Source organism: Populus nigra, chromosome 5 (assembly GCF_951802175.1).
Source record: "Populus nigra chromosome 5, ddPopNigr1.1, whole genome shotgun sequence".
In the NCBI taxonomy this organism is placed as follows: Eukaryota; Viridiplantae; Streptophyta; class Magnoliopsida; order Malpighiales; family Salicaceae; genus Populus; species Populus nigra.
This window is the reverse complement of record NC_084856.1, coordinates 8784747-8798658: the sequence shown is the minus strand read 5'-3', so window position 1 is coordinate 8798658 and position 13912 is coordinate 8784747. Positions and strand designations below refer to the sequence as shown.

At 31.8% G+C, this 13912-nt stretch overlaps 1 protein-coding gene across 2 annotated transcripts; it reads right to left on the bottom strand.

Annotated features, from left to right (window-relative positions):
• Window positions 1–7292: 7292 nt before the first annotated feature.
• Window positions 7293–9275, bottom strand: LOC133695052 (14-3-3-like protein). Of its 2 annotated transcripts, XM_062116812.1 has the most exons (4): window positions 8641–9271; window positions 8171–8293; window positions 7643–7759; window positions 7293–7559 (listed from the first exon to the last, which is right to left on the bottom strand). In XM_062116812.1, exons 1-4 carry the CDS (start codon window positions 9124–9126, stop codon window positions 7503–7505), a joined length of 783 nt encoding a protein of 260 aa, XP_061972796.1. In that variant the 5' UTR covers window positions 9127–9271; the 3' UTR covers window positions 7293–7502. The 2 variants fall into 2 exon arrangements, with proteins under 2 accessions (XP_061972796.1, XP_061972795.1); XM_062116811.1 differs by lacking the exon at window positions 7293–7559 and having other exon boundaries at window positions 7565–7759; window positions 8641–9275.
• Window positions 9276–13912: the final 4637 nt, after the last annotated feature.

Below are 13912 nucleotides of genomic sequence, written 5' to 3'. Positions count from 1 at the left end.
TGTTGGAACTGCTTCTGAGAAAATGAGTTTTACTTCAAACGTCTCTTTTAAAATCCCCAACAATAAAATTTTAATATCCTATTTGGCCAACGCACATATTCACTTATTTAACAACCAAGTTAGTAGGACATATAAATACACACATTACCATAAACAATTATACAAGTCTTAGCCTATTTTAGCATTTTAACATATACTGCTCAAGCCTTCACATTATGATTTTTATGTGTTTAGCATAAATGTTCTTATGCATATTTTTCTTTTGTTTGGTCGCGCTCAAGAAAATATTAGAATTTCAAAGTTAACTTCAATCTCCTTTAATTTCCATCAAATTCATTAATTATCAACACAATCTATCCCTTTTTTTTAGTTTAATTAAACCTTCCCACATCAAAATTATCAAATTTCATTTTTGAAACTCCCTTTCCAATATGTAAAACATACAATCATCCATTATTCTATCCCAATTATAATTAATGAGGCCTACATAATAATTAATTTACACATGATTTCACAATTAGAACAAATTCTCATTTTCTTAACAAATGCATTTCCATGATTGATCACATTAACCTTTAAAATTGTAAAATTCTAATATCTTTCTAAATATTACAACATCATTAAAATACTAACATTTACACAATTCTACCAGTCTCCACATTTTCTTCTTCTCTTTCACACATTTAACAACATAAACCAATATCAACTAATTTATTCCACGTAAATTATTGTCAAAATTAACTCACTTCCATAATCACACCATTCAATTTAAGTATAACAATAATATCTAAAACACCAAAATTTAATCAATTCCTTAACATTCCACACTGCCATCTTTTCAACCTTAACAAACATTTTCTAATGTTTAGGCATTCTTCTTCACATGATTTGCAAATATAACTAACACAATCTCATTATCATATTAATCAAATTTAAATATAACATCATCATTAAAATACTCACATTACACAATCTTACAAATTTTCACATTTTTCTCTTTCCAATATATAACAACATTAACTAACTCTTTATAATTCCACATTTCAAAAGTCATACATAATCTCAAGCATTTCAAAACATTATTTAAAACACCAAAATCATTCTAATTTAAACAAATTTCTAAATCCTTAAAATTTCCAAATATGATCAACTACTAGAGTTTTGATTTCTCAAAATTAGTTTTTAATTTCTTCAATTATATCCTCAATCAAATCATATAAACCCCAAGTAACTATCAATCACTCAATTTATCATATCAATAAAAATTTACATAAACCCTAAATTCATAAATTTTAGGATTTTCCAACTCGTTATACAATTAACCCAATTCAAAACATTTCTATACAATATCATAACCCAATAGTAATAATAAATAACCCAATTAAACATTCAATCACAAAAACAATATGAACCTTAATTTCAAGAATCATGAACATTTCAATCCAAACATAAAAATCCACCAACACCTTTTCTCTTTAATTTCTCATAATTTGGTCTGATATCATGGATGAAAATAACTTAATCGCATTTCATAACTCATAACCCAAGTAAATTTGAAGAAGAAAGAAGGATAAAATCATAAATTCTGAGTTCTTACCCTTTTGCATAACCAACTAGTTTTATTGAGAGAGGGAGGGGGATTTTGTCAAGAATTAAAACAATGCCACTTGTTTAAATCCTATATGCATTGTCATATCCATGTCTGTCAATATTTTTGCTTATATAAATTTTTTATTATTTCATTTGATTTTGGCATAGTTATCTTGGGATTCTTCATCAGTTATCATAATAAAATGCTCTCTAAATTTTATTATTTTTTAGTTGAAAATTACATTGTTATGCACGAGGTTCACACCGACTTTCAGTATTTACATACATAAGATAATTCTTTAATTCATCTGAGTTTTTTGTTAAATAACCAAGGATTTGCACCACTCGTCACACAAAAATATTCTTTTAATTTTATTATTTCCTAGTTGGGTATTTACATGATTCATCATAGGGTTGACAGTTCATGTATCAATTTATTATTTTATTTCATCCAAGACTTTAAAGCTAATTTTCTAGTGATTTTTTCCCCTAATCATAAAATTTTTCTTCTTAATTTATTATTTTTGGTTGAGGATTACCCTATTTAACACTGGTTTTATAATTTTATGTTGAGGGTTTGCATATGCCCTCTTTTCAATGAAGTTGTTATGTTTTTTAGGTATATAAACACCTATGAAATATGTAATCTTAAGCTCATTCATGTTAAACGTATACAAAACATTCCTTATTCTCTCAACATCTGTAATTATTATCTTTTTTTTTTTGTAATTTAAACAACTCACATCACATTCATGATAAAACTTTACTAACTTAAGCATCAAAGGTCCTTAAATCTCCATGTAAGACTTCCAGTGTTCATAAGCTTCCAATGTAATTCTTCTTTTTTAACTTTTTAGCCTAGTTACTTATCATTGAAAAAAATAATTTCAGTGGGGTTTGCTAAAAGGCTTGTCTATGGAGCTATTTGTGAGATACTAAATAGAAACCAATTCATCTCCCTTTTCTTTCTAAAACCTTTTTAGTTCTTTCAATAATAGATAACCCAAAAACTCTAAGATATGGGAAGGTTATAGACCTTTTCACCATAAATACACCAGTAACTTTTCTAGATCTCCAAGATCAAGCCTAATAAGTGAGAATACTCATGGAGACTCATTTAATTATATAAAAACTAATCAAGGTTTTTCATCTCCTTTTAGTGTATAAAAACAACTTTAGTTTCTAGAAGAAGTTGGTCAGAATTACATGTAAAAGAGTAAAAGGCAACACCATTATTCTTAAAACCCACTCTCATTATCATACAAAGTGTTCGTATGATGGACACATATAAAAGTTAAAAAAATAAAATAAAGCAACATGTAATCATAATCATAATCATAAGAGCAGTCATCATCATTGTTATTGTTCCTTATCAAGGTCATACTTCGGTAACCTTGATTTGATAAGGCCTTGAAAAGAAGTTAGATTCATGGTTATACATGCCCTTGATATGAAGGTGTATGACCTCCTTTTAGGTGAAGGGTATTCTACTAGGAAAAAAAATAAGTGTTGAACTATAGTCTACCTCGGTATTTTATCTCTATAAATATGAACCTGTACAACTTTGACGGATTCATTGACCCTATGAAGCATATGTAGAATGGATGTAGTATTTTAGAGATGGTCATGCAAGACACTAACACTATATATAAAATCCTTCTAACTATATTTTGTGGATCATCCCAAACATGGTATTATAATTTAGAGTCTAGGTTTATTCTAAACTTTAAGGATCTTTATGCAAAGCTCAAAACCCACTTTAACATAAATATCCTAACTATAAAAAGCTACACCAAACTTTTCACTATTACACAACAAGAGGATGAGGTCACCATAATATACTTGAAGAGATTTAAGAAGAAAATGCTCAAGTTGGAAGGCTTGCTGAAGTTTATGGTTATTAAAGCCTTGATAAAAAAAAAATACATAGGGTCCAGGATCTAGCCATATGGAGAGAGCAATCTGCTCTCCAGAAAAAATGTTCTTAAAGGTCAAGTAGGTTATAAAAATATATATTCTAGTAAAAAAAAGCTTATGTAGTTGATGCGTACCTCCTAATCACATGGTCAAGCAATCTCAACAAAACAAATAACAACTCGAAAAGTTAAAAATTAGGTTTGATAGAACCTTGACCTAGAGGTAAATCTGTACCTAAGAACCAAAGGTATTGGAAAAAGACTTAGACTTAGAGATGACCTTGTATTTAAGAACTCTAAGTATACGAATAACACCACAAAGCTAGTTAATCTTTGATAAGTTACTGTACGATCTTTGTCCCTACAAATAAAAGTTGTTTTGCCATAAACAAACAAAAAGAAACTAATATTTATTCTCTAACTTGCTGACCAAATTTGCAGCTAAAAAAAAATAATATAATGTCCTCTAATAAATCCTAATGGACCCCTTTTGGGTTGTATGTAAAGGAGCCTAAATTAATAATCAACTAACATAAGTCTAATAATGAAATAAACTCGTAAACAATATATAATGAGCCAGAACAAAACCAAATTAAAAGTAATTATTCAACATTAAATAAATCAATAAATAAAATAGGATAATAAAAATAAAATCTCTATGCTAAAATTCCTTAATATAGCCCAAATCTCTAATTTTTGCATATTCTTTCCAAATTTTCAGTTCTGACTTCAAACACGTCGTTCTCTCTCGTCTGGATGAAATATTGGGCCTAATATATATGGTTGGAAATATTGAGATGTATAGTTTTCAGCCCAACTTAAATCACAACAAACATCCACTTGTATCTCCAGATATGTCTCAAACAGTACATAAAATTTTAGTCTGGCAGATTTGACAAAATTTGTCTAATAACTTTGACCCTCTAAACTAGTATTTTTTCGAACTTCGTTTTACCTCAAAATTTACCAAACTATAGTTTCATGTGTCTAGTTTCTCCTTATAAATTTCAGCTCTTTTTGATGTACGGTTTGAAAGATATGTCTGATCTCGTAAAACTGATAAACAGATATTTTAAGGTCAAATTTGAACCTGACTTGGTTTGTATTATCCTCCTCTTCTTTAGAAAGATTCAACCTCGAATGTGTTCATGGAAAACATCTTTTAAGGTCAATAAATCAGTATTGAGCCAAATAATAGAATCATTATCAAAACCAAGAAGAACCTTGTTAGTAAAGAAGGTCCCCTTGATATACAAGCTCTCATTTTCAACCATTTTCTTCTTCTTTAATTTTAGTTGCTCCTCATATATTTGCTTAGGTGTCAAAAATACAAGAGTTATAAGTCTTCTATTCATCTCAAATGAATACTTATTTGTCACTCCATCATGCATAACTCTCTTATCATACTACCATGGTCTACCAAGCAACAAATGACTAGCTTGCATTTGCACAACATCACAATACACTTCATCATAATATTTACCAATAGAAAAAGCAACCAACTACTTATTCACTTTCACTTCACCACCATCATTTAATCATTGTAATTTATAAGGTATGAGATGTTTGGTAATGTGTAAATTCAACTTTCTTACCAATTAAGTACAAGCTACATTAGTATAACTACCACCATCATAATTAAGCTACAAACCATATTATAAACATGACATCTCTTATGGAATTGTTCTAATCATCCACCTTGACATGCATATTCAATGTTCTCCTCACCATAAGTGTCTCACTCTCAACCAGATATTCAACACAAACATCATTAACATCCTCCAATTATGGCATCTTCTTTTCTTCATCCTCGCTATTGATCTCAACCTCATTATAAGCTTTCATAACCATAACTATTTTGTTTAGATATTGTGAAGTAACATGACCAAAGCCCAGATAATAAAAGCATTTAATGTCATAATTACGAGAAGTAGGAGTAACATTGTTACCTTTAACATTAGCTCGAATCATAGCAAGTTTCGTCTCATTGTAGTATTCATTAACACTCTTTGTACCTTAACTTAAACTCTACAACCTTTGATATAATTCTCTATAATAGTGGCTAGGTACAAATCTCTTCCTCATAAGTAATTTTATTCTCATAATTCTTCCTGCAATTTGTCACTAACTAACCATAAATCCTCATTATTCGCGTGATATCATACATTATTTTGTTTATAATAATAATAATAATAATAATAATGATAATAATATTGTCTAATTATTTTCACCTTGATTTATACAAAACCTTTCCTTTAAAATAATTATTTTACCCAATCGAGATGTTTATGCGATTTATCACTAGTTACCATTTAACGTACTGATTTTATTACTTTATTTCATCCAAAATTTAAATTAAATTACTAAGAGTTTTTTTTTATCTCAATTTATAACAATTTGCCTTCTTAATTGTTATTTTTTCCAATTGAGAACTTTCCTATTAACATTAGTTTTCTGATTTTTAGACCGGGATTTTATAAGAATGGTATCAGAATCTTAATGAAAAAAATAATGAGTTTGAAACTCATCACTCTCATTCTTTATTCTAATTAAAATTATTGAATAACATAAGATAGTATGAACATATGCTAGTTTCAAGTTTAAAAAACTTTCAATTAAAAAGATGTGTTGAAAAATAATATAAATCATATATTGAAATAATATAAATCATATGTTGAGTTATTCAACAATTTAAACTTATAAATTGAGTTAATTTTTTTGCATCAAATGCTCCATAATCAAACAAGATTTAAGTGTAACTTGGGCTCAAAGCACTAAGAAAGTAGCATGATCTTCTAGGTGGCTTAATTGGCCCAACTAGCTTTACATCCAACATGCCTAGTTGCTACAAATAAACCATTACATACCAACCTCATTTGGACTTGGGATGGGTATATCTGAATCCAACACCATAGCAATCTTGAAACTTCAAGAAAAATTTGTTTAATTCATTCATACTGGACAAAAACAAAAACATTCCTTATTCTCTCAATATTTATATTTATCATATTCTTCCTACATGCAATTCAATCTTTAAAAGCTATATTTTATATTCAATTTAATTAACTGAATCATTGAAGAGTTCATGAATCTTCATATAAAACTTGTTTTACAGATGAATCCAGTGCAGCTCTTATTCTTCAATGTTTTAACTTAGTTACCTGCAATGACAGGAGCAAAACTTCAAATGAAATTTGATTCAAGCCTGGTCACAATCGTAGTGGACAAATCCATGTCCAATGAAATACCAAGAGAGGGACCCTATCTCATAGGCTAAGAGAGGGTTATCTCTCAAAGAGTCGACAGAAAAGTAGATGGGTATCCATGGCCACCAGCTCAGCGCATGCTCAAGGACGAGGCATTCTCAATGGCCACCGCCGCGGCCTCTTCCCAATGCAAGATGATGAGCGTTAGATCGAGTGCTAATGTAAGGTTTAGGCCCGGTCTGTTTTTAATTATTGAATAAAAAAGAGATTCGAGAGGGAGAGACGAGAGAAATGCCAACATTCAACATTCAACAAGTAACCTCTTACGGTGGCATCTGAATAGATGAAAGGCTGTATCTTTGCTCAAGTAAATAGATTCCTATGGACTTTTTAATAACTTTCAGTCTTCGTGAGTAATTCAGAAAGAAGAAGGTGAAATTTTTTAAAGTATGTAAATGCGGTCGAATTGAGGAGCTTTCACAACACATCAATGGCGGAGAAAAACCCAAAATGCAACTCCATTCAACCCCCAAGAGAACATGGCAATCAATGGCGAGATTAAATGTTTCTTGAAAGAGAATTTTAAATGACAAAACCAGATATCATTGAGAATTCAAGAACACAAATTGATATGACAAGCTAAAATAAAACAAGGAAAAAAAAAGCTTGGTGCGTACACAATTCATAACCAAAACAAGAATGCCTACAAATCAAGCAAATTAGCAACAAGCACCATCTCCCGTTAAAAACATATAGAGAAGTTCCAACACTAGTTTGCAGTAAAGCACCTTCACTGTTCATCACCAGTTTTAGGTGCTGCTTCTTTGATCTCATCAGCAGCATCATCCTGAATCAGAACAGAATATTCCAATTGTGAATTCGAGTATGGAAACAAATGGAACAAAAAGAATTAAGAACAGAGCCCATTACCTGCATGTCAGATGTCCAAAGAGTAAGATTATCACGAAGAAGTTGCATGATCAAAGTGCTGTCCTTGTATGACTCCTCGCCCAATGTATCCAGCTCAGCAATTGCCTCATCAAAAGCCTGATAAATTCGAGAGAAAACTATCAACCTAAGCAAAATATAAATTCGAATATATAGCAAAAAATGGTTTAAAAATTAGCAGAGCAAAGTCAGTTTTATATAGGTTGAGGTACTTCTTTCAGTTATGGAAAACAGGATAAAATCTCAAGCAACAATAGGCTTAAATCTAACAACCCCAGTTTGAAGCTTAATCACATGCTAATCTGGTCAGGAATGTTGAATTCCAAAAGCAAAACCAGCGGTATTAAAACCCAACATCAAAGTTTCTGTCAAAGATCTCATCAACCACACAGGAAGGTAATGCAACAACATTCACAGATCAATTTTCTTAATTTGTTTACATTACGTTGTCTGCCATGGCAACCACCTAGAAGACAGAACAAACGCAAAGATAAAAACTAAAAGGCAAACCTGTTTGGCAAGATTGCAAGCACGATCTGGAGAGTTGAGAATCTCATAGTAAAACACTGAGAAGTTAAGAGCCAATCCGAGACGGATTGGGTGAGTGGGAGCCAGTTCTGCATTTGCGATATCCTGCAATCACAAATCCAAATATTCAAAACAGCAAGCTAATCAGAGGAGGAATACAGAGTAGAATTACAATTGTACAAAATTCACCATGCTGCCATTAACGGATGTTAAATCTATGGGCAAAAGATAAAAAAGATTAAATCAACGTTAACCCAAAAAAAGGCCAATCAATGCTGTCTAGCTAACAAATCGACAGCGTAAGGAGTACTCACAATAAATGTTACGCAAAAGAGCAAATTGAATTAAAAAAAAAAGTAGTCTATAAAATAGATAATAAAAACAAATGGGCATCGAAACTTAACAAATCTAAAATGAAAAGTCGTAAGCGTAAGATCTGAGGAAAAAAAAACCTGAGCAGATTTGTAAGCAGTGAGAGTACTCTCAGCAGCCTCTTTCCTTTCCGCACCAGTTTTAAACTCAGCCAAATACCTGTGATAATCCCCCTTCATCTTCAAATAAAACACCTTCGAATCACCAGAAGAAGCCGTTGGAATCAACCTGGTGTCGAGCAACTTCAAGATCCCGTCACAGATCGAAGACAGTTCGGTCTCAATCTTAGCTCTATAGTCACGGATCACAGACACGTGGTCTTCGTTACCACGACTCTCCTCTTTCTGCTCGATCGAGGAAATAATCCTCCAAGAAGCACGTCTAGCTCCGATCACGTTTTTGTAAGCCACAGAGAGGAGGTTTCTCTCTTCTACGGTGAGTTCCTCGTTGTCGATGGAGGCGGAGACTTTCTCCATGTACTCCACCATTTCTTCATACCGTTCGGCTTGCTCGGCGAGTTTCGCCATGTAGACATTTTCCTCGCGAGCAGATGGTGTGGCTGCCATTGTTTTGGTTTTTTTCGAAAGTGAGAAGATTGAGGGGGGGAGAGATGTGGTTTTCTGGAAAGCGGAGAGGGGGAGGGGGGAGGTTAGCTTATGTGATGTTATTTGAGAGGGAAAAGGGGGGGCGATTTTTGGGGTAGTGCGTGCTGTGGCGTTGATTGCGTTGGTGAAGATGGATGGGGGGTTTGGGGGATGGGATGTGGACCGTTGGATCATTAAAGAAGAGGGCTGTTTGGCTGGCCTGGGACACGAGGGATTTTAATAAATACAAGTGGTTTTTAAAGTGTTTTTCTTTCTTTCTTTCCCCTTTTTTTTTACAAGGAAACAAACAAAGGATAGGGGACGTTTGAATTTTTAAAAGAAGTAGGAATATGAGGTTCTGATGCTTGTTTGACTATCGAGATTGAGGAATGTTGAAGACTTGAGGTGCTGGAATCTTAGTTGGGCTTGGCCTAATATTTTACGCCTATAATTTCAGAAAGCTATAAAATTGGGCGCCGGCAACATTTAAAGCCCAACAAATCTCACGGTTATTGTTTATTACTCAACCACTTTTTTTAAAAAAACAAAAAAAACAGGTGACCTTTTAAGATTTTATTTTACGATGTTTTACTATTTCATATAAATAGTAAAGCAACTTGATATATTTTTTAATTATTTATAATAAATCTCAGTAGTAGCTTAGTCGGTTTATAAGTTAAGAATCATATGTTTGAGTATATATATATATTTTTAATTATTTTGTAATAAATCTCAGTAGCAGCTTAGTCGGTTTATAAGTTAAGGATCATATGTTTGAGTATATATATATATATTTTTAATTATTTTGTAATAAATCTCAATTGTATTTTAGTTGATTTATAAGTTAAGGATTGTAGGTTTGAGTGCTAGGGGCACACATATATTTTAAATTTTGATAGATGACCTATTATTTTTCATTTTTCTAAAATAAATAAGGGGCAAACCTTTTAATAAAAAAAATAACATATCATGTCTGTCATCCACCTTTTTAATAAAGAAAAAAATAAAACATAGTTAAACATGTGGGCCTAACCTACTATGCACGTGTGGGTCATGTGTTGGGTTTGGCTCTTTGCTGGGTTTTTTTTTCTTTAGTATTTTTTACATTTCAAAAATTTTTCACTTATTCTTCTATTTTGACATGTATATTTAATACCATTATAGATTTTATATGGATTTTAATAATTTTTTAAATTCTTATGTATCTGATCTAAAAATAATAATATTAATAATAAATTATTTATGAAAAGTCGATTGACGGATATTTATTATTTAAAAATATCTAAATAGATTTGGAATATGAATTTTTCACACTTGTGATTGTTTTAACTTTTAATCACTCAATATATAGACATACTATTTTGATATATTTTTATTAACTTGCTTTAACAATTATTTTTGTTGACTAAGATATACAAGAGATTCATTGATAGGAAAATTTATCTTTAAAAAAAAGAAATTCAAAACGACTATATTTACGAGTTTAACGACAATATCAAAGCATTTTCTATGACTTGAAAACTTTTTTTACGTTTAAAAAATTTTGTCCCCTCACAACGTGACATTAGCATATAAACTAGTCTTGAGACAGAGGGTTTGAACACACTAGAGATAAAAATATGTTTGTTTAAGAGACAAAGATAAAGAAATAAAAATAAATTTATCTTTAGAATAATTTTAGAGTAAATTTTTATACTTAAAAAACAGAAGGTATAAAGGAGACATGTCTCCGAAAATAATATTTTTTTATTTTTTATTTTTTATTCCAAAATAATTATTATCATAATTTTAAAACCCAACTCGAGGGTCGATCTAAGACAAAGCTCGGGTGGTTGTTGCTATTTCTATTATTGATGGCGGCTTGTTGTTGCTACCGTGGTGGTTATTGTCACTACTTGTTAAGAAAGGATCGATAATATCCTAATGTTTACGTAATGGGTTAGGAAACAAATATGTAAACATGTGTTGTCAAGTATATTTATTCCTATTGTAATTCATATTCCTAATATAGCTAAGCATAATTATAGGAAAACACTTGTATATAAGTGGCAGTAACTCATTCAATGAAAGGCAATTTTCTAGCAAATCTTTTCCTTTCCTGTTTTACATGGTATCAGAGCTGGTAACCTATCTCTCTGCCTCTGCCTCTATTTCTTGCCTCAATTTTCTGCCAGTTGTCCAATATCATAGAGCATGAGCAATTTTCTAAGGAAGGCAAGAACAATGTCTTCGACTTTTTTCTCTCTACCATTTTGATCATCCAGGATCGGTGCTTGTTTCCAAGCCTCTCAACAACGATAATTACTCTACCTGGTGCAGATCTATGACCATCTTTTTAAACGCTAAAAATAAGTTGGGATTTATAGATGGTACAATATAAATGTCGTCTGCCAAAAGCTAACCTGACGATCATGCTTCGTGGAAAAGATGCAATAACATGATTCTATCATGGATTCTCAATTCAATTATACCAGAACTTGCAAACAGTGTTATATATTCAACTACAACCCTGGAAGTTTGGGAGGACCTTCGAGATCGTTTTTCTCAGAGCAATGCCCCTCGTATCTTTCAGATTGAGAGGGACATCATTTATACTTCCCAAGTTCAGATGACAGTTGTGACCTATTATACAAAGCTGAAAAGATAGTGGGATGAATTGGGTTCCTATAGCGGAACTGTTTGCTCTTGTGGGGTAGATCATAAGCGACGACAGTTGATGCAATTTCTCATGGGACTAAATGACTCTTACAAGGCAATTCGATGACAGATCCTATTGCTAAATCCTTTACCTGATGTTTGCCAGACATATCCCTTCATCATTTATGAAGAGAAGTAACACAGCTTAGGTGATATGCATAAGACAACAAAAATTACAGCCATGACAGTTCAACGAGATGAACTCATAGCTCTGGCAATTCAATCAGGACAAGGTGCTTCCTCCCGCTCCAACTTTTTTAACCGTAAGCCACTATATTGCTTATATTGTGATAATGATCATCATGTACGAGATACATGTTGGAAACTGCATGGTTATCCACCAGGCCATCCAAAACATAGAGCCAGCCGTTTCAACCGCCAAGACAGTTGTCCTCATTACAACAAGTCTGCCCAGCTTTCAGCCAATTATGTTAAGGAAGGTCCCACAATGCAAGAGATGTAATCGGTGATGAATGAATTCTCTAATTTACAGTTTCAACATATATTGTCTATTATGAACAATAAAGGGACAGATCAAACCTCTAATCCTCAGGCTAATGCTGCTGTTACTTCTCCAGGTTTGTTACAAGCACCATTAAGACTACATCGATTGATTCTCAACAGTAGTGCAACTAACCATATCACTTCTTCTTCGAATTTGCTTGTCAATAGTCGTCAAAACTCTATTTTACCAACAGTTATTATGCCAAGTGGAGAACAAGCTCCAATTGCGTCAACCAAGACTTTACCTTTGAACTCTATTATTTCTCTAAAAAATATACTTGGTGTGCCATGTTTTAAGGTGGATTTGATGTTTATAAATCGAGTTACAAGAGGTCTCAATTGTTCAATAACCTTTTTTTCCTTATTGGTGTATTTTACAAGACTTGGCAATGAAGACAATGATTGGTTTAGGTAAACAATGAGGTGGACTTTATTACTTGGTTGTATTAGCATCAATAACACCAACACCAAAATTCCAACCCTCTGTTGTCGTTGCTACCTGATCATCTTGTTCTTAAGTCATCTCCTCCACCGAGTTGTGGCATCGCCAATTAAGGCATTTATCTTCCTCTATATTAAATTTTATGGCAAAAGGTTTACTCAATTTCTCTTTTAAAATCAAAGATGCTTGTGATATTTGTACACTTTCAAAACAATGTCGACTTACTTTCTCTGCTAGTTCAATTTCCTCTATTCGACCGTTTAAATTAATTCATTGTGATATTTGAGGCCCTTATAAAATTTCTTATCTTTCCGGTGCTAAATACTTTTTGACAATTGTGGATGATTATTCTAGATTTACATGAGTATTCTTTATGCATCACAAACATGAAACAAAAAATTTATTTACAATTTTTTTTCCTTTATCAAAACCCAATTTAATGCATCCATCACAAATATTCGCGTTGATAATGGAGGGGAATTTTTTGCGACAAAATGGCACCACTTATCAACACTTTTGTGTTTATACACCCCAACAAAATAGGGTTATAGAGCGTAAACATTGTCATATCCTTGAGTCTGCCCGTGCCCTTCATTTTCAAGCTAATCTCCCTTTGCATTTATTTATTTCTTTTCATCCTGAGTTTTCATTTCTCGTGAAGGTCTCATTACCTATAGTTTTACATTTATGCGGAAGTGTACATCAATGAACTCAAATTTAAATAAAGATCATAATATCTTTAAAATGCCTAATAATAAATAAAATATAAATAAACTAATAGCCCAACTAATTTAAATAAGACTAAAGTCTTTTTTGTAATATGTTGACAAAATCAAAACCCAACTTCAAACACATGGTTCTTTTTCATTTAATTAATTAGAAGGCATAGCACATATATCTTTGGAAAGCTATGGGTGTCTACTCTTCAATGCAACTGGAATCATATTAAATATTTTTTTTAGCTCCAATTATGACAAAAACAACAGTGAAATGTTAAAACTAGCATATTTGAATTTTCTTATTTCAATTTTTTTGTAATAACTGAATGTCTATGTAGAAACACCTTTTAAACATGAATTAAATTTTAAAAAAAAAGACTTGTACTTTATTATTTAATATATTCTT

What these genes read in the sequence shown, in the direction of transcription:
- LOC133695052 (XM_062116811.1), bottom strand. Translation starts at nt 9,126, where the DNA reads ATGGCAGCCACACCATCTGCTCGCGAGGAAAATGTCTACATGGCGAAA. An exon ending in CTGCTTACAAATCTGCTCAG is followed by an intron (nt 8,294 to 8,640) that starts GTTTTTTTTTCC and finishes TTGTGATTGCAG; the next exon opens with GATATCGCAAATGCAGAACT. An exon ending in CTTGCAATCTTGCCAAACAG is followed by an intron (nt 7,760 to 8,170) that starts GTTTGCCTTTTA and finishes CGAATTTATCAG; the next exon opens with GCTTTTGATGAGGCAATTGC.